This window comes from Castanea sativa, chromosome 12 (assembly GCF_040712315.1).
Source record: "Castanea sativa cultivar Marrone di Chiusa Pesio chromosome 12, ASM4071231v1".
Taxonomy (NCBI): Eukaryota; Viridiplantae; Streptophyta; class Magnoliopsida; order Fagales; family Fagaceae; genus Castanea; species Castanea sativa.
Genome location: NC_134024.1, coordinates 41,926,634 through 41,951,242, shown reverse-complemented (window position 1 = coordinate 41,951,242; position 24,609 = coordinate 41,926,634). Strand labels below are relative to the sequence as shown.

The 24,609-nt window shown below is 36.9% G+C and overlaps 1 protein-coding gene across 6 annotated transcripts; it reads right to left on the bottom strand.

The window, feature by feature from the left end:
• Window positions 1–7,329: 7,329 nt before the first annotated feature.
• Window positions 7,330–24,322, bottom strand: LOC142619156 (RAF-like serine/threonine-protein kinase 20). 6 transcript variants are annotated; one of them, XM_075792236.1, is made up of 10 exons: window positions 24,124–24,313; window positions 23,588–23,860; window positions 20,775–23,120; window positions 20,598–20,684; window positions 18,604–18,756; window positions 16,602–16,765; window positions 16,372–16,519; window positions 15,822–15,944; window positions 15,626–15,713; window positions 7,330–7,984 (listed from the first exon to the last, which is right to left on the bottom strand). In XM_075792236.1, the coding sequence occupies exons 3-10, from the start codon at window positions 23,079–23,081 to the stop codon at window positions 7,806–7,808; spliced, it is 3,249 nt and encodes a 1,082-aa protein (XP_075648351.1). In that variant the 5' UTR covers window positions 23,082–23,120; window positions 23,588–23,860; window positions 24,124–24,313; the 3' UTR covers window positions 7,330–7,805. The 6 variants fall into 6 exon arrangements, 5 of the variants coding, with proteins under 5 accessions (XP_075648351.1, XP_075648347.1, XP_075648349.1 ...); XM_075792232.1 differs by having other exon boundaries at window positions 20,775–23,860; window positions 24,124–24,315; XM_075792234.1 differs by having other exon boundaries at window positions 20,775–23,774; window positions 24,124–24,315.
• Window positions 24,323–24,609: the final 287 nt, after the last annotated feature.

Below are 24,609 nucleotides of genomic sequence, written 5' to 3'. Positions count from 1 at the left end.
TCTAAGGAAGATGTAGATCCGTTTTATTTTGAAAAAAAAAAAAGTTAATTACATGCATATCTTTAAAACTAAGAAACAAATTATGGTAATAAAAGAATCAAGAGCGTATTTTCATAATCTAAATTAACAAGTCAGAATATGAATGTTTGAAACAATTAAACATGCATTATCATGATAAGAGAAGCATAAGAATAAAAGGATTAGAAAACAACCTCTTGCATGAGCACTCTTCTACTTGAGATGATGTTTTAGGGTTTAAAAAAACTTATTCAGTTATTTTTAAAACCTAAAAACCCTAATTCTTGCATCAAATTTCAGAGAGGATCAGCAACTATCAGCAATTTAAGAGTCTCAAAACGTATGCCTCTCAGAGCGTAAAGAAATGTGCTGAATTATGAGACCCAGTCTCTATTTATAAAGGCCAGAGATCTCTAAAAATGGGCACAGACGATTAAGATGTGAATCCAGATGCATCATTTCACGAAAAGATCGAAAAGTGTGTGCTTTATTGTTACCCAAAGGTCGTTGGGCCAAAGCCCAAAAGATGGGAATTTGGCCCTTTTAGAGTGTTGTTCAGCCCTCCAAAAGTGCCGAATTGGCTCTTTGACACCAAACACACTTTTGTGTTCAGGTGCCATTTGGACTCCTCTTCTAGGGTTTTTTTACCGGTCCTTGCACCTAGATGTGTTTTCATCCCCCGTCTATGATTTTTATCTCTTTTCTGGATAATTCAGGCTTTTTAAGAACAATTATCTTGTAAATAAATATCCAAAAATAAATCTTGATAAAGTTCAGATTATCCACAATTTTATTGTATCCAATCATCCCTTTTTATTTCTATGCATGCAACCCTATTTTAGACACTAATTATCAACCAACCACAAAATTATTCAATTAATTTTAATTGTTCAGCCAATTAGAATTCATTTAAATTAATCGTGTGTGGTCGACTCTTTCTAAACACAATGCATATGGACTGTGCAAACTTGATCATGCGATATCTTTCAATCCAATGGTTTGATTTAGAAACCGGACACACCATTGCAACCGTTAGAATCTGAATATCATATTTATAATATGCAATGAATAGACTGATGCCTGCAATGTAAAAAAAAAAAAAAATTGATTCATGAGGTGCAAGAATAAATTGATGCATATAATGCAAGAATGATTTTTGGGTACATGAATGGTCATTCCAGTCATCTTCCTTGATTAAATCATGAGTGCAAAATCAAGTGTCTACAATGTCGAAATGGTGTCAGCATCTCCCACCTCCTCTTCGCCAATGACAATTTGTTGTTTTGTCAAGCCATACCTTCGAAGTGTACCCAACTACTACACATCTTGGGTCAGTATGATCAAGCTTCGGGCCAGGCCATCAATAGACAAAAAATTGTGCTGTTCTTCAGTCTCAATACCAGCACGGACCAAAGAGAGGAAATTCGTCGCTTGTTCAATGCCCAAATCATCTCTAACTTTGAGAAATACCTAGGACTGCCGATGGTGGGGGGTAAAAACAAGGTTAACACCTTCAAAGACCTTCATGAACGAATTTCCAAAAGAGTAACAGGGTGTAAAGAGAAGTATATATCGAAAGCCGGTAGAGAAATCTTGATCAAAACAGTCGCTCAGGCGATACCCACTTATTCAATAAGCCTATTTAAATTACCCAAGGTGCTTTGTGATGATATTAACTCCATACTAGCAAAATACTAGTGGGGACAATCAAGCAATGAGAATAAAATTCATTGGATGAGGTGGAGTCGACTATGCAATCCAAAGGCAAAAGGTGGAGTAGGGTTTAAAGATACTAATGCCTTCAACCTAGCGACGCTTGCAAAACAGGCATGGCACTTAATCCATCATCATCACTCCCTGATGTATAGGGTTTACAAAGCATGTTACTTTCCTACCTACTTCTTTTTAGAGGCAAACTTGGGAAGCAACCCATCCTATGTATGGAGAAGCTTATTACAAGCCAGAGATATTATACTGGAAGGCTCGGTGTGGAAGGTGGGAGATGGTGCTACGGTTGAGATTGAAAACCATCGGTGGCTGCCTAGACCTCCATGTTTCGGAGAGATGGACCTAGACCACGTATGGTGTGGGAGTTGGTGGATGAAGTAACTAGACAATGGGACTGGGAAAAGATTGCCTATTGGTTTAAACCCCACACATGTAGTGATATTTTACGTATCACCTTGAATAACATGCATGCAAAAGATGCTCTGACATGGAAGGAGAACAAGAGCAAGTTGTTCACTATAAAAACGGCGTACAAGGTTGCATTGAGGCTTCAGTATCCATCGTCAGGAGACCACTCCTTAGCGCGAGCTGATGGATAGTTGTGGAGATCAATCTGGGCCCTCAATATCCCACCGAAGGTTTGTAACTTTCTTTGGAAAGCATGTGCAAACATCCTCCCAACTCGAGCTAACTTGCACAAGCGACAAGTGAAGGTGGAACCTCACTGTGCGATATGTCGGCATCACGATGAAACTGTCAGCCATATCCTTTAGGAATGTCCTCTGGCGAAAAATGTGTGGGCACTTGTTCATGGAATGGTTCAAAAGTGCAAGGCACACGCTCCAGACTTCTTCATGCTAGTCCGTAGCTTGTTGGAAAAGCTGACAAAGAAAGAGATGGAGCACAGATTGAGATCAGGTGCAATACCTAGGGAATTGCACCTAATGCAATTCACCCACTTTCTCTCACAAATTTTTTTACATTTTTTACTTTTTAATTTTAACTTTTTAACTCTCCTTTAATATATTTATTTAATGGTTGAGCTTGAAATTTGATTTTTCAACTTTCAATCTCAGCCATTAATTACAATTGCATCAGGAGCAATACCCTAGGTATTGCACCTGATCTGAATCCATAGAGCACTGGGCCATTACGTCATGGGCTATATGGAACGCAAGGAATAAGTGGTACTTCGAAGACACTCAAGTGCACCCCGTGGCTATTCTTCATGGGGAAAATTCTCTACTTGATGAGTATCAGGTGCTAGTAGCAAATCAAAGGACCACTAGCTAGACTTTTTGAGTTGTATTTTATTGGTGTATGTCTTGTCCACGGGCTTAGGCTAGCTAATCAGCCTATATTAGCCCATGGACCATATTATACTTATTTTACTTTTTCTTTTAATAAAATGATTCTACCTTTTCAGTCAAAAAAAAACAACTCAAACCTTTCAATATGTCACTTCTCGCCAAACAAGGGTGGAGATTGCAAACTTCCAATAACTCTCTTTTGTACTGAGTTTTCAAAGAAAAGTATTTACCGAATTGTGATTTTGTGCTAGCTTCTCTGAGGAATAATCCTTCATATGCATGGTGTAGCATTTTGGCGACTCAACCTTTAGTTAGAAGTGGCTTACACTAGCTGACAGGTTGGTAATGTCATGAATGCTCAGGTTTGGAGGATAAATGTTGACAACCCCATCAACCTACAGGGGGTTATATCCATGGTTGTCAAAATCGGGATTCGGATTGTAAAATCACACGATTTTACGATCTCACCTCATCAAAAAGTTTAGAATCATAACAGGATCGCAAAAATGATAGGATCGTATGTAGGATCGTGTAAAATCGTATAAGATCGTATGAGATCCTACCGATTCTACCATTTGGCTTGGGCTTTTTTTTTTTTTAAGTGGGATTCATTTGGATAAGATAATCCACCTAAACCCACAAGCCCAACGGGTTATCAGAAGCCCAATAATGAATTGAAGTCCCAAATTTACTCCTATGTCAACATAAAATCTCAAAAAAACCTATAGTACTTAAGTTTAACATTTTCAAAAACAAAACCTAAAATATTTAGAAACACTAAGCTCCAGCACCTCTGTCCCGCACCTCCTCAGTCCTTTGTCAAAAACCCAGCACCTCTCAACCCTTTCAATAATGTTGCCGTGAGCCATCGCTGCCTTTAAGCTTTCTGGTAATTTGTTTTGATAGTTAGTAGTTTATCATTTATTTGTACTTTGATAGCTTGATTCCAGATTGTTGTGTTGTGTATATGGTTTTGACAAAGCTTTTAAGGTTTTTATTTTTCTATTTTGTTAACTAAATTAAGTAAAATTTGAAAAATTATGAAACAGGATCTTCAGTATTTGTTTCTTTGAGAAATATTAGTAAACACAATTAGTAGTTTAGAATTGCACACAACCTGTTTGATGAATTCTCTATGTGATTTTTTGAGCATGCTTTGTATCTTGGTGTCTTTTTTGGCAGTTCTAGTACAAATATATTGTACGAGGTGCGAGCCCAGGCCCGTTGAACTTTGGGCCATGGCCCATGACCCAACACATGGATTCAGGCCGTTGGGCCTTTAACCTCGATCCGAACACATCTTTGGGCCCAATTAAAGCCCAAAAATCAAGACAGACCTGTCTTCCTTTAAACGTGTCAGAAACACGTTCATGCCGATCACATTACTCCGTAAATTGGAGGAGCACATGCCGAGAACGCAAGGCGTTCTCGGTTGCCCGGTACTGCCTTTGGGAATATCGCTGTCAGGCAGGCTTTTGGAAGTGGGAGTCATTTCCAATGCCACTACCACTTTCCCACCAGAAACCCACCTAAAGATGATAGAATTGGACCCTCATTTGCACTAGTAAGGGGGAGTAATCATGACACCTCCACTTATCTAAGGCTATAAATAGGAGAATGAAGGGAGAAATGGGGGTTGGCAATTCTGGAGAGAGAGAGAACTAGTGAGAAGTAACGTTCAGACTAAGAGAGGAGAGCAACATTAGAAGAAAAGGTTTTGCAGAAATAGAAGAATATTCAGGTCACCGAGCACAAGACCACCCATAATAAGAAATTCAAAGCCCACAATACAAATAGATTGTGAGCCCAAGTAGGGGTTGAGCCCAACAACCATATTTTGGGTACGCACATATACAATGTCTACTTTGGATAGAAAGAAAATTAAGCGAAAAAATGCACCAGGAAATAGGTCTAACCCGAGATGGGATCATGGTGTTAAAGTAAATTCAAGGCAAGTTCAATGTAATTATTGCAAAGAAATTCATAGTGGGGGCATATATTGGCTAAAGCATCATTTAGCTGGGACTAGGAAAAATGCTTCAGCTTGTCCTAGTGTGCCAGATAGTGATGGCCCCCACCTGGATTTGAGAGAGTTAGAGATTTCGATGATTACGTCATGGATGTTGATACTAGGAAGGATATAGGTGATGAAATGAAATATGACAATGACAGTGATTTGATTAGAAGAACCTTAGAACGGGAATTCTCTTTTAGATTTCATATTTGTAATTAGCTAGTTTACCTTAGATTGAGAATTCTCTTTTCGATTACATATTGTAAATTTGTAGTTAGCTAGTTTTTTTATGCTAACTAGCCTAACTTATTTTAAATATGGAACTTAGAATTTGGAAAACATTTTCCATATATGTAGATAATATTTTAGTACTTAGTTGCTAATTAAATATGTATAGAACTTTTTAGATACATTATGTCAAAAGTTAAATATATTTTGTTTCGTTAGAATGACATAAGAACGATGTAGTGCATGCAAATTACATTTTATGATGCATTTTTTTTCTTTTTAATGAATGGATTCATATTTTAAATGATTATATAACATACAAAGTTACTATCAATAGGTTTTTGCTTAAAATTTGAAAGTAGTTAAGATCTTACGATCCACGATCCGATCTTACGATTCATGATCCTACCTACCTCCCACGATCTTACGTAAAATCCCGATTTTGACAACCTTGGTTATATCTCCTCTGAACACTCTCCACCCTATTGCTCGTGTCTGTGAGCTTATGAACCATGCCACGGGGGATTGGAATGCAAGTTTGGTTATCGAGTGTTTGTTCCTCATGAAGTCGAAGCCATCCTTGGAATTCCTCTCAACTCTCGAATGCCTGATGATAAGTTAATCTAGGCGGAATCTTCAAATAGGCTATTTAATGTACACAGTGCCTATAAACTTATGAGAAGGAAAGTTATCCAAGAAGACCTGTCTAAAACTTGCCACGGTTACTCAGAGTTCCTCAGCCACATCTTTCGTTCATGCCCACGAGCTCAGGTGATTTGGAGATGCACAAATCTGTCCAAACCGATTGTTACAACTCAATACCATAGTTTTATGGACCTCTTATACAGGGTGATGATGATCGAGAAGTGGACTTGTGAGGACATAGCTCTTATTGTGATGATGGCATAGGTCATTTGGACCAATAGTAATGAAGTCCAACATGGCGGGGCTAGAAAGGAGGGTTCGGCAATAACAAAATGGTGCATTCAGTATCTTGAAGAGTTTCGTATGGCAACTTTCTTCCCCTCAGCCACTGTTGAGGGGCTAGATTGTCAGTTGGTTCCTCCTAGGGCTCCTTTCTTTAAACTCAATGTGGATGGAGCAGTGTTCGCAGGCCAGAAGGCAGCTGATATGGATGCAGTCATATATGATGAGAAGGGCCATTTAATTGCCGCTTTGAGCAAGAAGATTGATGCTCCTCTAGGTGCCCTTGAAGCTGAAGCAAAAGCTCGTGAACCGGGTCTACATTTTACTCTTGAGATGGGGATCTATGACTTGGTTATTGAGAGTGATTCTTTGATTCTCTACAATGCTCGTAGTGATCAATCTCCCTCTCCCTCTTTGGTGGCACATGTTGTTTATGGTTTGAAATCTCCCCTACATGATTTTCGTCGTGTTAAAATCTGCCCTATTTGTAGGCAGGGTAATAAACCTGCACATTTGTTAGCAAAATATGCCTTTGACACTAATGATTTTTCTGTTTGGATTGAAGAGAGTATTTATTTCTTAGAACAAGTTATTCTCCATGATGTATTTTCCACTTTTCATAGGGAATAAAATTCACTTATTTCCCATAAATTAGCTTCATGTATCATCCAACACCAATCCTAGCAATGAGCTGGAGCACTTATGTTTGCATTTATTAAGGGTTCCACCTAACTCAATTAATAAAACCTCTTCTTACCGAATAAGAGATCTCAGGTTTGAACTCTGCCTATACTTAAAACTAATTGATGTTTTGACTTGATAATAAAAATAATAATTATCATGAAACCGAAGTCATATATTGAATTTGTACCATATCTATCCAAAAAAATTGTTAAGTAACGCTAAACACACTAGTAAGGGAACACGGCTGCAAAAGGTTTCCTATGCTTAAGTTATTCCTTACAAATACAGTGTCCCTAACATATTATTGGCATCGTAAAGCATTCATGCGAGTTACAAATGGATAAAATCCGAGAAAGAGTCATCTTAAGACGTAATGTTACAGTTAAATCTTAACTAATACAAATACAAGAAAAAATCATCTAACAATAGGAAAAGAAAAAAAAATCATATTTAAGCCTCGCTGTTTTACATTACAATAATGGTAAATTTACATCTCCACCTCTCAAAACGTAGAGGACAAAAAGACTCATAATTCGGATGTGAAGTAGATACAGCAATGCACAACTCTATGCCTTTAGTATTCTATGTACATATTAACAAAGGTTTTTCTGGGAAAAACATGAGCAAACTAAGCATGGGACAATATATGCTCCTCTCATCATTTACTACCTTGTGTTGTTAAAAACTAAAAAAGAATGAACAAATGGAGATATCGTTATTAACAATGGGAGAAGAAACAATAAATCATCAAATTGGACTCATGCTCAACCTAGAAGCGTTGATCCTCAGCCCCATTCACTTCTCTTGAAGATACTAGAAAATCCAGGTACATGAAGAACAAAATAGGTGCATATCTACACTATCAATTGATGAGGAAACACTGGGCTTCACATGCCTCACCGGACTATTCCCTTTGACTGAAGCACAATAGACATAGAACGCAATCTGTTGGTTATCTCAGTAAATGATGGCCGGATTTCAGGGTCAGGAGACCAGCACTCTTCCATCAGCTTCCTCCACTCAGGATCACAATGTTCCGGAATTGGAGGTCGTAGAGAATTCTTCACAATTCCACCTTCACTCACAACATAACAAGTCACAAAATAATAGTTAAGCAAAGATAAAAAGCTATTAATATTCTTAAATTAGGATTGCAGAGTAAAACAATAAAAGATAACTTGTAAAAATTCAGAAAGAAACCACGTCTATAGTCAAGCAGATTAGCAAGTGAATGAAAGGGTTCCCATAAAAATTGATAAGATACTCGTTGGAAAATGTCCTTAAGAGAAATAATGTGAGCTGGTTAATATATTGATCTCTTTTTCTCCATCTTTGGTGTTCAAAATGCAGTATTATAAATGAAAATGTAAATCTTGAGTTACATTATACGTAAGTCTTGCATCAAAACTTTGTCCAAGTATGTGAGACCTGCTTTACTAGTGATAACTTGACCATCAGCAGCAGCACCATCAACACACCAAGTCCCAATTGCAACTAAAGAATTATAAGCATAGCCACCCTGAAGTGCAAGGGTTTGATGCTTAGTAAAACTGGTGCAGACACCAAACTGGAGCTATCAGTGATGATTGATCTTGTTGGAACAGATTGGCCATGATTGATGTTGATTAACACTGATTAATGCTAGAGAGAATTATTGCTATTTGATTCTATTTCCATATGTTATGAAAATCTCATTATGAGTTTATTTTCTTTCCATGTTTGATGTAACTTTGGAATTCTATATAGAAGGCCCAAAATATACTATTGAGAATGGCTTATGATAGATTAGTACAATTTTGGTTAAGAAGTTCCTTCTAGTGCTTGGTGCTTGATTAAAGAAAACCTTAGGCGGTGAAGCCTAGGGTTGTACTGTTTTTCCTCCCCCAATGTTTCCTACTCTTGCAACTGCCCTTGCTGCATCAAAAATTAGGTACGACACTTTTATCTTTTCCTTCCTTTTTCTATAATTTTGAGCAACTTGAATCCATGCATCCAGACCTTAATTCATTACCCTTAGAACATTCAAATCCATAGGTCAAAAACCCTAGCACGATTGAACCTTTGTTAGCATCTAAACCCACAAAACTAGCTCTGTGACAGTTCCTGATTTATAATTCATGGCCCTTTTCAGATCCAAATTTCTTCATTTTCTCACCTGTTTGAGATACAAAACATACCTCACTTGGTGCTCTATAATTGGACCTTCATCCAACCTATTCTTCAAGACTTTTTCCACCACCAATCCCTCACCCAAATATCCCAAATAAAATCCTGCTGCCTTTAATCCTGTTTCCAGCCCCTCAAACCCTTCCAAAATTCAAACATTCTTGGTAAGATTTAAACCATACCCTAGGTTTACCCTTCTCATCCTATAGAACTTCACTCAACAATCTTTTCTGTTAAGATATGCCATAATTAAATGTAGACAAAAATCTCTGTGCTGCTGTCCATGTCAATTTGTTAAGGGAGCTCCTTTGTCCCATGTCACAGCACTAGGCACAAAAAAAATGAAACAGCATTTTTTACAACTCAATCCAGTGTTGCCACTACAGCCATAAAACCATGAGCCTCAAGTTTGACTTGAACTCTTGACAACAACAACAAAGCATTAGTCTCAAATTTTTTGGGGTCAACTATGGATGGCCACATGTGTTCTTTTTCTCCATTCCATTTTATCCAAAGTCATAGTCTCTATTACTTCTTTTTTTTGATAGGGGCTCTATTACTTCTTTAATTGACATTTCCTTTTTTAACTACTCCTACTAATGTTATTTTTGGTCTTCTTCTACAATTTTTTCATTCCCGCAACTTGAATCAACTCACTCTTTTTTACCCGTGAATCAACCGTTCTCCTCTAAACATGACCAAACCATCTCAATCAACTCTTCCTTGAGTTTTCATCAATAGGGGGCCACCCTAACTTTAAAAAACTTCCTCTCTTTTTTTCTTTTTCTTTTTTGATAAGTAATAAAAAATATATTAAAAAAGAAGAAGGGTGTCACCTAAGTATACAGAAAGTATAAATTATGGACAAAATACAAATCAAGTGAATAAAGTACAAAAGTCCATGAAACCATGAACTAAAAATTTAAAAAATTAAAATAAAATACAAAAGCCTAACACTGAAACCCAATCCAAGAGAGTCTTAAAAAAGAAGAGTTTAAGATCTAAAATTGTTTTCTCTAAATCCTCAAAAGGCAGGTTATTCCTCTCCTACCAAATGCATCACATCAAACAATGAGGGACAGCCATCCAAATAGCACCATTCTAATGCCACCCAAACTTTCCTTGCCAACAAGCCAACAAGCCAATAGCTCCACCTACGTCTTCAGCAAAGCCCAGTGAATGCCAAAAAAAGTAAACACAATAGACCACAAATTAGAAGCAAGAGGGCAATGGATAAGAAGGTGGTCTACTAATTCCCCATTTATTTTACACATACAACACCAATCTAAACTCAAAATCTTCCATTTCTGAAGATTATCAATAGTCAAATATTCCCTAAAATTGTAGTTCAAATAAAAATAAAAATAAAAGCAACTCTACAAGGGACCTTAGGCTTCCAAACAGTCTTCCATGGGAAGGACTAATTGTCAAAATCTGGTAATATGAGTGAACGTGAACTGCAAAACCACTTCACTTAGGAGGTTTCCAACAAATCTTATCATCCCTAACTCCCCTCAAAGAAACTCTATAAAAAATATCCAGGAAATTGGATAAGGACTCCAACTCCCAATCTTGAACGGCTCTTACAAAATTTAATTTCCAGAAGAGAACACCATTTGAGAACTTCATCAAATCAGCCACATAAGCCTCCTTATTTCGACTTATAGCAAATAATTCCAGATAGCTCAATTTCAAGGGGGAGACCCCACACCAAATGTCTTGCCAAAATCTAACAGTAAACCCAGCCCCAACCTCAAACTAGATGTGACAATCGAAAGGACAGCCATGGCCAATAGACTTCCACAAACTCACTCCATGAGGGCCAGTAACGAGAAGAAAGCACCAACCTCCCCCTTCACAACCGTATTTTATCCCTATCACTCATTCCCAAATCTCCATAACCATTTTCCAAACAACGCTTTGTTAAAATTTCTCAAACTTCTAATAGCCAAGCCCCCAAAATGAAGAGTAGCACAAACCATAGCCCATTACACTAGGTGAGTTTTTTTCTCATCCCCCATACCACTCCAAAGAAAATTTCGTTGAAGTTGTTCAATATAATATGCAACCTCCATCAGGATAGGAAAAAGAGAGAAAATAAGTTGGAAGATTGGAAAAAGTACTCTTAATTAAAGTATCTTTACCTCCTTTTGAAAGATACAATCGTTTTCATCTTGCTAATCTCCTCTCCATCTTCTCAATAATTGTGTTTCCAATAGAACTTTCTCTAACATTTGCACCCAGCGGAAGACCTAAATATTTCATCAGGAAGGAGCCTTGCTTGCACCCTAGGACATCCACCATATCTGCTATATTTGGAACCACACCCACAAGGACTAATTCCGACTTACCCATATTAATTTTCAGCCATAAACAACTTCAAACCAAAACAGCACCAGCATGAGAAACAAAATCTGACCAAGATTAGCATCACATAAGACCAAGGTATCATCAGCGAAGAGAAATTGGATCACTTGCAAAGAGTTACCCGTGGGACCTACTCTAACACCATACATGAGACCATCCCTCACCACCTTATCCTATCATCAGTGAAGAGAAGATGGGTTACTTGGAAAGAGTTACCCGTGGAACCCACCCTAACACCAGACATGACACTAGCTCTCGCCGCCTTATCCAACATTTTACTAAAAGCATCCATAACAATAACAAACAATAAAGGGGATAATGGATCACCTTGTCTTATACCTCTAGAGCTTTCAAAGAAACCACAAGGATTTCCATTAATAAGAATAGAGAATTTAACAGTAGAGATGCAAAAAGAAACCCACCTTCCCCATTTTTTAAATAAACCACAACAATATCCCTAATCTCCATTTTCAACCTGTTAGTTAAAACTTTAGCAATAATTTTGTACAATCCCCCAATCAAAATAATAGGCCGGAAATCCCTTACCTCCATTGCATCAAATTTTTTAGGAATTAAGGAAATGAAAGTGGCATTCAAACTTTTCTCAAACTAAGCATTATCAAAAAATACAAAATAATGTCCAGAAGATCAGTTTTGATAATGCCCAACAAGTGTAGAAAAAAGCCATAGGGAAACCATCATGTCCAAGAGCTTTATCTCCATTAAAATCTATGACCACCCCAAAAATCTTGGCTTCCTCAAAAGGTCATTCAAACTAGCCACCCTTATCCTCAGAAATCCTGGAAAAATTCTGCACATCCAAATGAGGGCACATGAGCTTATCTTCCAACTAAAGACTCCTATAGAACCAAAAAATACCCTCTTCAATAACTTCCTAATCTATTGTCAACTCCATCAATATTAAGACTACCAATAATGTTATTTCTTCTATTAAAAAGAATTTTGTATTGATGTCCCCCTCCCTTAAACAAAGCACCCTTGATTTTGTCGCCAGCTAATCTCTTCCAACAATTTAGTCTTCTCAATTTCCAAGTGAATTCTCTTTTTTCACACTTCTCATCGACCAAAAGAGAAACCCTCTCCTCTTTAGAATCCAGGGCATTCGAATCATTCCACAATTTCATTTTCTTAATAGTTACGTTTCCAAACTCTATTTCATTCCACTTTTTTAAATCTGCCTTTAAAGCTTTCAACTTCATGGCTAACCTGTAATGGAGTTCCATAGAAATGATAAGAGTCCCGCCAAATTTTCACCTTCTCCACAAAACCATCCACCTGAAGCCACATGTTCTCAAAACGAAAAGACCTTCTGTCCCTTACGAATATCACCGCCCTCCAAAGAAATCAGGAAGTGGTTTGATAAAACTCTAACCAGCCGTTTTTTATGAATATTTGGATAGTGTTCCTCCCACTCTAAAGAAAAGAGAAAATGATCTATCCTAGAACCAAACAAAGAATTGGACCAAGTGTAACTACCACCCTCCATAGGGATATCCATTAACCCATTAATAGAAATGAAATTTGACAAATTATGCATAACCTGAGTGAAGATTTCAGCCCCCAAACATTCAGAATGAAAGCGAATAGCATTGAAATCACCACCCACACACCATGGCAAATTCCACCAACTATACAGACTCGCCAACTCCTCCCACATTAGGCTTTTCTCCATATCCGCATTAGGACCCTACACACCAGTAAAATTCCATTCAAAATTGTCCCCCACATTCCTAAATCTACAAGACACCAAAAATTGACCCACAACTTCTTCCAACTTCTCCACAATTCTCCTATCCCACGTTACCAAAATCCCAACTAAAGCACCTATTGAACTCAAATAAACCCAATCAACAAGTTGACAACCCCAAAGACTTTTAACAAAGCCCCTAGTGATAAGCTCCATCTTTGTCTCCTAGAAGAAAATGGCATCAGCCCGCCAAATTCTAATAAGGTTCCTAATTTGGAGCCTCTTATCCTTCTCATTCAGCCCCCTCACATTCCAAAAGACTATCTTCAAATTCACTGAGACACAATCACAGCCCATTTCCTATTGGAACCTCGAGATTTAAAAAAAGCAGAATCATAATTAATAGAGTTTACCAAGCTCCTCAACTCCCTTAAACCCTTACCTGCTCCCTTTGATTTTTTTGTTTTTCTCAGCGCATTCTTAGCAGCCCTTTGTCTAATTTTCTCCTCAACAACCAAGAGGAAATTAGAAGCCAGTACTTCCAAACCTTCAACCGAAATCTCCAAAAAAGAGCCAAATTCCAGAAACTTGCATTGAAACCGTGGTGACATACCAGAATGATTTCCAAAAATGACCATCTTCCAAAAGGAAAAATAGATTCTTGACTTCCTAGGTCTCAACAGACTTCAATATAGCCAACAGAGTCACATTCAAAGGTTCTGAACAATCTGAACCTAGCCGATCAAATTCAGGAGACAGAGTGATGTAGGACAATCAAGAGGAAAAAAAAAATTAAAAGATAACCCTAAGCAACTGTCTTCACTGACAAGACTGAGGGTGGAACTTGGGATGTTCGCTTCATTCAAGATATGAATGACTAGGAATTGGATTAGTGGTGGATTTTGTTCATATTTTGAAATCTAATATACTGTCAACATGAGATGGAAATTAAAGAAGAAAGGAGAATTTGATATCCATTCGCGTTTTAATGAGTTGCAAGGTTCCCACTCCAATGTCTTCCCTTGAAAAGGTATTTGGAGAGTTAAGGCCCGTCAGTGAGTTCATTTTTTTTGTTTGGACCGCCGCTTGAGATAAAATTCTCGCAGGTGACAATTTACGAGGTAGGGGTCTTCCTTTTGTTGACTGGTGTGTCATGTGTCACTGTTGTGAGAAGAATATGGATCACTTAATGCTTCATTGTGAGAAGGCTCATCAATTGTGGTGTTTTGTCCTTAAATCTTTTGGGGTTTCCTGGGTCTTACCAAGAACGGTACTAGATATTCTTTTTGGCAAGTGGAATTGGTTGGGGGAAACATTCGTCAGAAATTTGAAATTTAATTTCGTTGTGCTTGATGTGGTGTATATGGAGAGAGCATAACAAGCAAACATTTGAAGATGTAGATAATTAAGGAGAACAGATGCTTGCTTCTTTCAGTGGTTCTCTATTTGATTAGTCTCGGCCTTGGGGACTCAAATCTAGTGAATTCCTCCATTTGTTTATTAGTTCTTTTTTCCCTTGTACTTAACTTTCTTTTATGTTTCCTCTTTTTCTTTTTTTTCTTTGTACTTTGTATTCCCTTCGGGTTTTTTTTTCTTGCACACAGTGGCTTTATCTATACAAAATTTTCTTGCTTATCAAAAAAAGAAAGAAACCCTAAGAATCAGCACCTAGGGGTTGCCTAGAATCAGCACCAAGCAAGAAAAAATTAGGCATCAACACCTAAGGTTTTAGGAAAGTAAAAGAACAAGAAAATTAAAATATTACCCTAAGAGTCAGCACCTAAGGGTTGTGCCTAGAATCAGCACCAAGCAAGAAAATTTTGGATAGAAAATCTCCAATTTGAAATTCCATTAATCAATTGTCTCTCAAAATACAACCATCTAGAACCCTTTCATAGAGATTTTAGTAATAAAAGATATTCCTATCTAAAACTTAAGCTAATCCATCCCTAAACTCAAATCTAATCCCAATTTGAATTCAAAAATAAATGTCTACAATAATCCACCTCATATGAGATAAACAAAATTTGAAATAATATATTCTAGAATAATTTTGGTTGTGCTCCCACATCAAATAGGAAGACCTAAAATAACACTAATAGAAGTAGTAAAAGATGACATATTAATTAAGGATGTTATATAGATAACGATTTCGTATAGGATAGAATAGCAAAGAAGAATACATGTGAATAACCCAAATTAGTGGATTGAGGATCCATGACAGACCCCATAGCTTTGGGACTAGGGCTTTGTTGTTGTTGTAGTTGCCCAAACTAAAATAATTTTCAAATGAGGAAAACGACTTCATCCCCTTTCTTGTATAATCATCTCAGAAAGTTTGCTAGTGATTCCATTTTACCTAAAAGACTATAATGTATTTATTAAATATTATTTCATGTCCCTTCTGAACACCAAAAACGTGAATGTGCATTTCACAATCAGCAAGTATTTATTGTTCAGTGATATAAAACTTACCAATAATGGCACCACAATGCATATTTGCATAAGGCTCCTCACCAGTCAATATCTCCCACATTGAGATGCCAAATGAGAAAACATCAACCTGCCAAAAGCATATACCATACAGTTGATTGCTTTACCATTTGGCTGGGCAACAAATAATTTAATCCTTCATTTACTTCACTAAAACATATAATATGGTCCTACTAACCTTCTCAGAGACCCGGCTACTGCTACCATTCAACAATTCTGGTGCCATCCATGGAAGGGTTCCTCTCACACCACCAGATACAAGAGTATTGCGTTTAATTCTTGATAGCCCAAAATCTCCAACCTGCAAAAACAAATACTTGGAAATTATGATCAAATAAAAAATCAAAGCAGTAAATCTGAGAACTTAACTGAAATTGGCAATACATTCCCAAACAAAATCCCACAAAACTTCCAAGTGCCCATTTGGTATAGATTATTTTTCAGCTTTTAGAAAATGGGGTCATTTGAAAAGGCTGTAACTAGAAATAAGTAAAGTCTAAAAAACAAACTGTACTTTGAAAAAGTGTGGTTTGCCACTGCATTACCAAAAGGTTCCCAGCAGATTTCATTTCAGCCCAATTATGTCACCATAGAGCCTCTAGGGTGGAAACTACCCCTCTTGGTTTTTATATGATTTGCAGTTCATTTCATTATGACTTTAATAGCCTTTAACATCAAGTAAGTCACCTAGGGAGCATAGTGTCATCTGAAGATCTATCATATTTTACCTTGCATATGGGTCGGTGTGGATCCCTCAGGTTGACAAGCAAATTGTCACATTTCAAATCAAAATGGACAATATTTTTTGAATGCAAGTATTCCATGCCAAAAGCTGCATCCATGGCAATTATAAGCTTTTTACGGCGATCAAGCAATCTGCATAAATCCCAAGATTTGAGAAAACATATAGATAACTGTTGGAAGCAAATATACAGTAAAGACTTGAAAGCTAAATTACCTATCCTTCTTAAGTAGGACATGTCTAAGTGACCCGTTCACCATAAACTCTGTCACAGTTGCCAGGGTTCCTCCAGCTCCATCTGGTACTACACCATAAAATGCAACGACATTTGGATGGTGAAGATTAGAGAGGATCTGCGCCTCTCTCCAGAAGTCTTTTGTCTAGTACAATAGAAATATATATATATTACTAACTTCACAAGTGGGCCAGCTGTCACTGACAATTCAAGATTTGTTTAAAAGACAGGATTTTTTGGAGAAAAATTCCAACCCTCAAATAGCAACTCAAATAAACATATACCTAAACTTTTCGTCACATGATCTATTTAAAAGTCGTGCATTTTAAGTTGACATAATGAATCATCTAAATAAAATACACAAAACAATGATCATTTGAACCACTATGTAATGGGTTGAAGGAGATTTCTCCAACTTGGTTTTAAGGAAAACTTTACTCTTATTCAAATAGGAAGAAAATATAACATTCTAATATAAAGGATTTATTTTAATAAAAGACTTACGGATAAATGTGCATATGCTGTGCAAGGTATAACCAAGACATAAAAATCTACCCAGGATCAAAGAAATAAGAGATTTCCTTATTGAAACTGGAATCCCATATCAACTAGAAGAATAATAAGGAGAAGCACTAATCTTATTAAAAGTGATAGTCTCACATTGATAAGAAAAGTAAGGAGGTATGGTAATCCCAATAAATAGAGGGTGGTGCAACATTAGTATTTGTGTGTAAAGGTTAGAAGAAAAAGTATTGTCAAGTGATAGAGTTTGTTAATGTGGGAGAACCTGTGGGTGTATTGGGAATTTGGGCTAGTTTATATATGAGAGGCTTATGAAAGTTAAGATGTGGTTATAATTGTTATTATTGACAACGGGTTTTTGGTTGGCGTTACTCGTGGATGTAGGCAAAGAGTTTGCCATACCACATTAAATTTTGTAGTTAGCGCTGCTACTTATCCTATTTTATTTTATTTTTGCATGTTTTCCAAAGAAAATTGGTATCAAAGCTATTGGTTCGAGTTCTTTAGACCCAAGAAACCGAACACTATGTTTGATGATAATGGGAAGAGCCTAAGATGAAGGTAATGAGTTGTTAGACTATTATGGTTAAGTGATTAAATTCACTATTTCTTAACAGCTTAAACTTTTGGGACAAGCAATAATTTAACATGGTATCAGAGCAGGAGATCCTGAGTTCGATCCTTGGCTTTACTCTACCTCTCATTTAAAATGTTAAATTCCCACTTATTGGACCCCCACTTATTAAGGGGAAGTTTAGGCCCACAAGTGAGGGGAAGTGTTAGACTGTTATTGTTAGATGATTAAATTCACCATTTCTTAACAGTTTAAGCTTTTGGGACAATCGGTAATTTAACTTGAGTATTATCCATTTGTCCCTTGTTTCACTCTGATAGTATTATATATATATATATATATATATATATATATATATATATATATATATATATATATATAAATCGGGTCAATGCAAAGGAAATGAATGCATTTCCATACTATTAAGTTAGGATTGATTCCTTTTGAAAATATGTTCCAATCACTATTTTTAAAACTAGTTTTTATTCATCAATTTAAATGTTTCCTATAAAACTAAAAAGTATTGCATGATTAAGTACTTTAACCTCGACGATTGAATCAAAATGGGTTATTATGATTTCGAACAAGCCGCTATGGTGAAATCGGTAGACACGCTGCTAGTTTCAACAATTCTCGTTCTTTACATTTCTTCCTAGCGGCTTGGCCTGTAGTAGGTATCTGGTTCACCGCTTTAGGTATCAGCACTATGGCTTTCAACTTAAATGGTTTCAATTTCAACCAATCTGTAGTTGATAGTCAAGGTCAGAGGTCATTTATAGCATGTTAAATGAAACTTCCCCAAAATTGTGGAAAAAATTAGAGAAGATACTCATTCATTGCTAATATTAAAGAAGAGCACTGAGAAGAAAACTATGCATTATACTCACCAAGCGTTCTTGCTCTGACGATCTACCTGAAAAGCAACTTTTTTTAATTCTCTTTATAGCAACATCTGTTCCCCGCCATTTTCCATGATAAACAGTCCCATATGTACCAGCTCCTAACTCTCGTAGTTCTTCAAGATCAGCATTCTTTATAATCTGTATATCAGATTCAGAAAGCTGATCATATTTAAAAAACAAATAAATAAATAAAACTATCACATTATAGGAAACTTAACAAAGGAAAAAAATGCCAGAAAGCTTGTCAAATATATAAAGATGACACAGCATTTCAGAAATACTTCTATCACAACCAATACACACCTAATGCAATAACAGACTATGTGATGCAGGACAAAAACTCAAAGGAAATTGGGAAAACAGATAGAGCACAAAAAGGAAGGATAAAATAAACCTATGAATCAATACCTAGGGTTGCTTGTAATCAGCGCCTAGAATTGACAGGAATCAGCACCAAGCCATTAGAAAATTTCAACAAGAAATTGTATTAATTAATCATATGTATCCATAATGTTTTCTCTAGGTCCTTTAAATAGGGCTTCCAAATTATATTGAATAAGGAAGGAAAATCAGCCCCTAATTTAAATAGTAATCAAATCCCGTAAAATCCTCATGATAAAATTCCATAATACTTAACATCAAATTAGACACTATCAGAAGTATAAAAAGAAATCTTGTCTTTTAAGGTACAGCCTAATTCATCTAACTAGTGAGGAATTAAAATTTCAGTTAAGAAGAAAAGAAAATTGAGAAAGGCAACTAAAGGCTTCACTAAAAGAAACACAAATTCAAATAGAGACTTCCACTTTCCAGAAATGCCAAATACCCTTTGATCCTTTCCTTCATAAGTAATTGCCTAGCCAACTAGCAAAGACTATTCACATTATGCACCCAGCACCTAGGTAACAAAAATCCAAAACCTTCACTAACTCTACTCCTTTTTTAAGTGTAAACTTTCACCAAGATTGACAAGGTCATACCGAACATAAGGTTGAATCCTTAGTAGATTTCACATAAAAGGTTCTCCCTTATTATGGAAGATTAAAATTTATTAAACACAATTTTAAACAGATAAATCAACATTTCACTTAACAGGTACTTGACTATAGTAAAAACTGTCAACCAAGCTTTATAACAAGAGAGCACCTTCCTTGGCAGAGAATTTAGTCTCAAAACCAACAAAGCGTGTCAATTTTTAAATTTCTAAGTTGAAGTATTAAATTTCATCACAATGTCTTTTCAAACTTTATAGCATAAAGAATTAAAGGAAAAATTACACATTCATGACAAAACAAAGATAAGTTGAATGCTTATGAAGTTCTTTCACTTCTTTTGGCAAGAATTAGAATCAGCACATATAAGATCCCTTTTTCTGTGGTGAGTACACTGGATCAAGACCATAACCCATGGTTTGGTTGAATCAACATAACTGAAAATAAATATTAAGGTAAATTGGTTTTGGAGCTCAACAAAGATTTTATTCTCTTTTTGAGCTCTATTCTTTTATTCAAAGTAAATCATTAGCTAAGTTACAGCTAGCAATATGCACCTTTAAATGGCTCAAATCTTAAAGCCATTCATAAGTTATTAGAATTTAGAAGGGTGTAAACCATCTTTAACTTAATTCCATGGTCATAACACAATTAATTAAGAGCTTTGAAAAGGTCACAGATCTTATTACTTTCATCTTAAATTACAACTAACTCAACTTACATGTTTGTACTCACCTCATAAGTGTAACAATTATCAAAACACACCAATAATTTTTGGAAATGAAAAAAATAAAAAACTGAATAGTATTCTAGACGTTAACCATGAAGACCTAAAAGTCTCTCAAAACTAATGTATTGCCACAGCCTCCAGCAGTACAGAGCAATTTTTGTCAGCAAATAAGAAGATAAAATATGGTTTTGCAATCAAAAGAGCTTACAATTAAACTCATTGTAAACCATTAATAAATAAAGAGAGTAGTATAAAACCTGCAAGCCATATATGCTGGCTTCCATTTCAGCTATCATTGCATCACTAATTGAAAAAGTAATGTCTTCGTCATCAGCCTTAGCATCCTACAAAGCAAAGCAGGCAGAAAATCATACTTTTTAGTACATCTGCAATTTACAAAACCACAGACTCTAACCAAATTCAAGCAATCTCACCTCAGACTCGAACTCTGGAATGACGCTGCCCTCCACCTCTGTTGCAGCAGGGGATCCAAAATCGATATTGTAACTGCTGGTTTCATCAAGGATGTATGGCACAGTTATTGATAAAGACTGGACATGAGAATGAATAGTCTCATTCACATCTTCCCCAATAACCGACTCCAGCTGATTTTTTTCATGACTTTTTATTGGGAAATTTAGATTTTCTAATGTGCTATCTTTAACATTTGACTTCTCACAAACAGATCCTCCAAAGCCCAAATTCTCAACCTTCTGATAAGGGTAACTAACAAAGTCGGCATCTAGGAGAGAAAAGTCTCTCATAAACAAAGCATCTTCGGTTGGATTCCCAATCAATGTATGGTCATTCTTATTCAAGTTTGAGCTCAAATCAGAATCATCAAGGACAGCTGATGGGTACAAATCTATAGAGCTCATTAGCTTGGGCTCATTAACAGCCATGTCGTTTTGACTTCCAACAGGTTGAAGCAATGGAGGTGCATGGGAAGCTAGGCCATAAATTGACCCAGACATTAGATCAGACAAAGAATTTTCATCATAAGACTGCTGTCTGGCACTTGGATATAAGCCTGCAACTTCAGAATTCCCAAACCCTGAAATATCTTTTTCTTGTTCTCCAATCACTCTTGTAGTCATATCACAGTCTTGATCATTGGCAGTTCTTTGGCTCATGACAAGATCAGGAGGGGTTTTCTCTACTTGGAAATTTTTGGGGTGCTCTATTATGTTATCTACAAAAGGCTTGAAATTAATGGCTGAGGATACAGGAAGCGCATCGCCTGAGACTTGCAACTCTTGTGTAGATGTATCAACACCAAAACTGGAAGTTAGGTTGGACTTTACATTAGGCAATATGTTCTTACATTCCAATCCAGTGGCAGGAGATCTCTCCCCATTAAGTTTTCCACCTTGATACAGAAAGAGATTATTTTCATCAAGCCTTTCCATAGTTTCCAAAGTTGAATTTTTTTCCAAGTGGTTCAGTGTAATGAAAGCAGATTTATTGAAATCTTTCCCAGATGTTGGGTATTTGTCATCAACACCACCAGTAACCTTATAAATAGGTTTGTTCCAGCTCGGTATCTCTGAACATGTGGAAGAATTCAGCAAATCCAGTCTACTTTGAGATCCAGTTGGGTCAACATCCACTAACATATACTGTACCTGAGGGTAGACAAGACCCATATTCTCATTTGGTTGCAGCGGCTTTTCTTGTGAGGCACTTAAGTGTAAAGGTGGTTGAGCCTTTGGAAAGTTTAGAGGAGACAACGGGCTCATTCCTTCTTGCGAACAGTATGCAGAGCTCCCTCCATTCTCATTCAGCTTTGAATCAGAAAATGCATGTGACATCCCACGATGAGAATCAATGGAGTCACTTGATCCGGAAAAGAGACCCAGTGGATCTTCTGGACGCGAGGTTGGCTTTTCAGAGTGGAATGTCCTTTCCTTGTGTATTGGTTTCTCATAGGAGAATCCATCAAAGTCACTGTCATTTCGATCAACGGAAGAAGTTGTTTCTTTGCTGGAATTGCAGTTGTGAATATGTTCTCCATGACAATGCTCTGGGTGGCCGACATCAACTTGTTTATAAGGGTGGTGATGATTCATTAAAGTAACCACCCCTTGCGGAAGGTATTTGGAACCAGCAGTGTTAGTGCTGCAGTCCTCAGGTGGTAGTTGAGTAGTGAGAGAAGAACTGCTGCTCTCATTGCTACTCTTGCGTGAGTTATCACCATGCAATTGCATATGAACACTCTTTGAATCTTCCTGCTGAAGTGGGACTGGAGAATGAGGAGGAGAATGATTGGGAGACCTGCTCATATTCTGGGACTGATTAAAGAACTGAGCAGGATGCAAAGCATTAAAACCACCCTTTAACTCCAACGGAACTGGGGCAGTTGGAGAACTTCTATGAAGGCTAGGAATGCGGTCCAAATTAGTTCCAAGCTTATCTGCTTCACTTGCCAAACTCATCCCACTAGTGTTCTTCCTAGGAGTATGATCTAGAATCCCGTTCACAGCAACAACATATTGGTAATCAGGACTGTTCTGTTGAATGGGGTTTCCATCAAAGGAAGATAAAATTTCAGATTCACAAAGAGGAATCAAAAAGATCCGGAGTCTTTGAGAACCCCCATGCCTTTCAAGCCCACAATATTCCTCTATCATATTCTGAAGATCCTCATCAGAAGACACAGATATAAGCGCATCAAGATCCTCATCAGGAAGCTGGTACTTTATAGTGTGAGGTTGGTTCCAAATACCCAACGTTTTCTTCATAAGCTCTTCCCGTGTAATGCGCTTCCAGATGGAAATAATGTGTGTATCACCACCCACATATCTGAGTTTCCCATCGCTGGGCCTGGGCAAAATTTTCCCACCAAAGCTGCAAAGGAACTTCATTTTCCCCAAATGAGAACCACCAGATACTCCTGACCCGGGATAGTTGTTGGAATGAGGGGACCCAGATTTATGAAGTGGTGGAGGTATAGGTATTCCCATACCAGTCCGATCGAAATTCAATTCACCAAAAGCCTTCCTTGACCCATGTCCACTATCACCATCTTCCTTGTAGTATTTGCTTGATTTGTCAACATAAGCCCCGTTTTCCATCTCCTTGGCATTGAAAGACGTTCTTGCAGATGCATACTCAGACACAGACATATCAGAAGTAGTCTCGGAATCTATTCTCCTCAACCCAAGAAGACCAGTGAGATCCTCATACCCCAACTGGCCATTCTGATCATAATTAAACACCACCCTCTTTTCGCGTTTTTGACCCGAATTAGCTACAGCAGGAACTCTTCTAGCACCAACACGATCCTGCATAAACTCCAACGAAAACTCCTCCCCCGTCCGTACTGAAACATTGTTATTTACATTTGGCATGACCAAAGTTGGTTGTTGTTGATGGATCCTTTGAGCTGATGGGCCGGACGCCTCACCAGCCATTGGAGTATCAAACTTATTTATCTGCATACCCAACACTTTCGTTTCTCAATTTACTAATTCACCCACACAAATTTAATCACACACTTTCCATTGATCCTCCATATCGCCTAAACCTCCTCACAATCATAAAAATTCAAATTCAGAATTCAATTGCGCCAACAACAAAAAAACTAATTTTTATTATACATATATCTGTGTTGATTTCACAAATCCGATCATGGAATACCGAGAAACCAAACCCGATCAAATTTTATAAACAAGTATTTGTATAATTTAGATTAGATCTTCCATCAATGAAAAAAGAGGAGAAAATTGAGAATCAAGAACATTCATAGAGATAGAGAAGAAAAAAAAATTGGTATGAGCGTACCTGTCGGGTGCTGTTTTTGGAGATTTGAAATGAAGAATTTGATGTAAAAAGTGAAAGAGAAAGGCGTGGGTTACGGCAGGAGGAGGAGGATTGAATGTGGGAGCGTCGGAGTTGGGAAGCGACATTGCCGAGAATTAAGCGGCATCCATCCACACACCAAGCAACACCCACGCCCGCACTATTCTTATTTTTATACTCCTTTCATTTTTGCCTTTTTAACTCTTCTTTCATTCAACTAATAACTACTTTCTTTCTTTCTTTTCTTTTTTCTTTTTTTTTTTTTATTTAATTCTATCTCTCTCATCGCCTATATAAAGCCTAAATTTGAAAGTTGAACAAATCTAACCTCAATATTTTGCTAACTCATTTAAAATGTATTGCTTTGGATTGACCCAAATTACTTTTTAAGAAATATTTTTTGCATTTATCGGTGTTTGGGGCCAATAAAAATATAATTTGTTTTCCGGTTAACCCTAAAATGTAGGT

Bases quoted from the DNA above. Each gene is read 5' to 3' on its own strand.
- LOC142619156 (XM_075792232.1), bottom strand. From the start codon at position 23,780: ATGCAGATAAATAAGTTTGATACTCCAATGGCTGGTGAGGCGTCCGGC. The intron at 18,757-20,597 runs GTTTTATACTAC...TCTGATATACAG, and splicing joins CCAGCATATATGGCTTGCAG to ATTATAAAGAATGCTGATCT. The intron at 15,714-15,821 runs GTTAGTAGGACC...TGCTTTTGGCAG, and splicing joins GTAGCCGGGTCTCTGAGAAG to GTTGATGTTTTCTCATTTGG.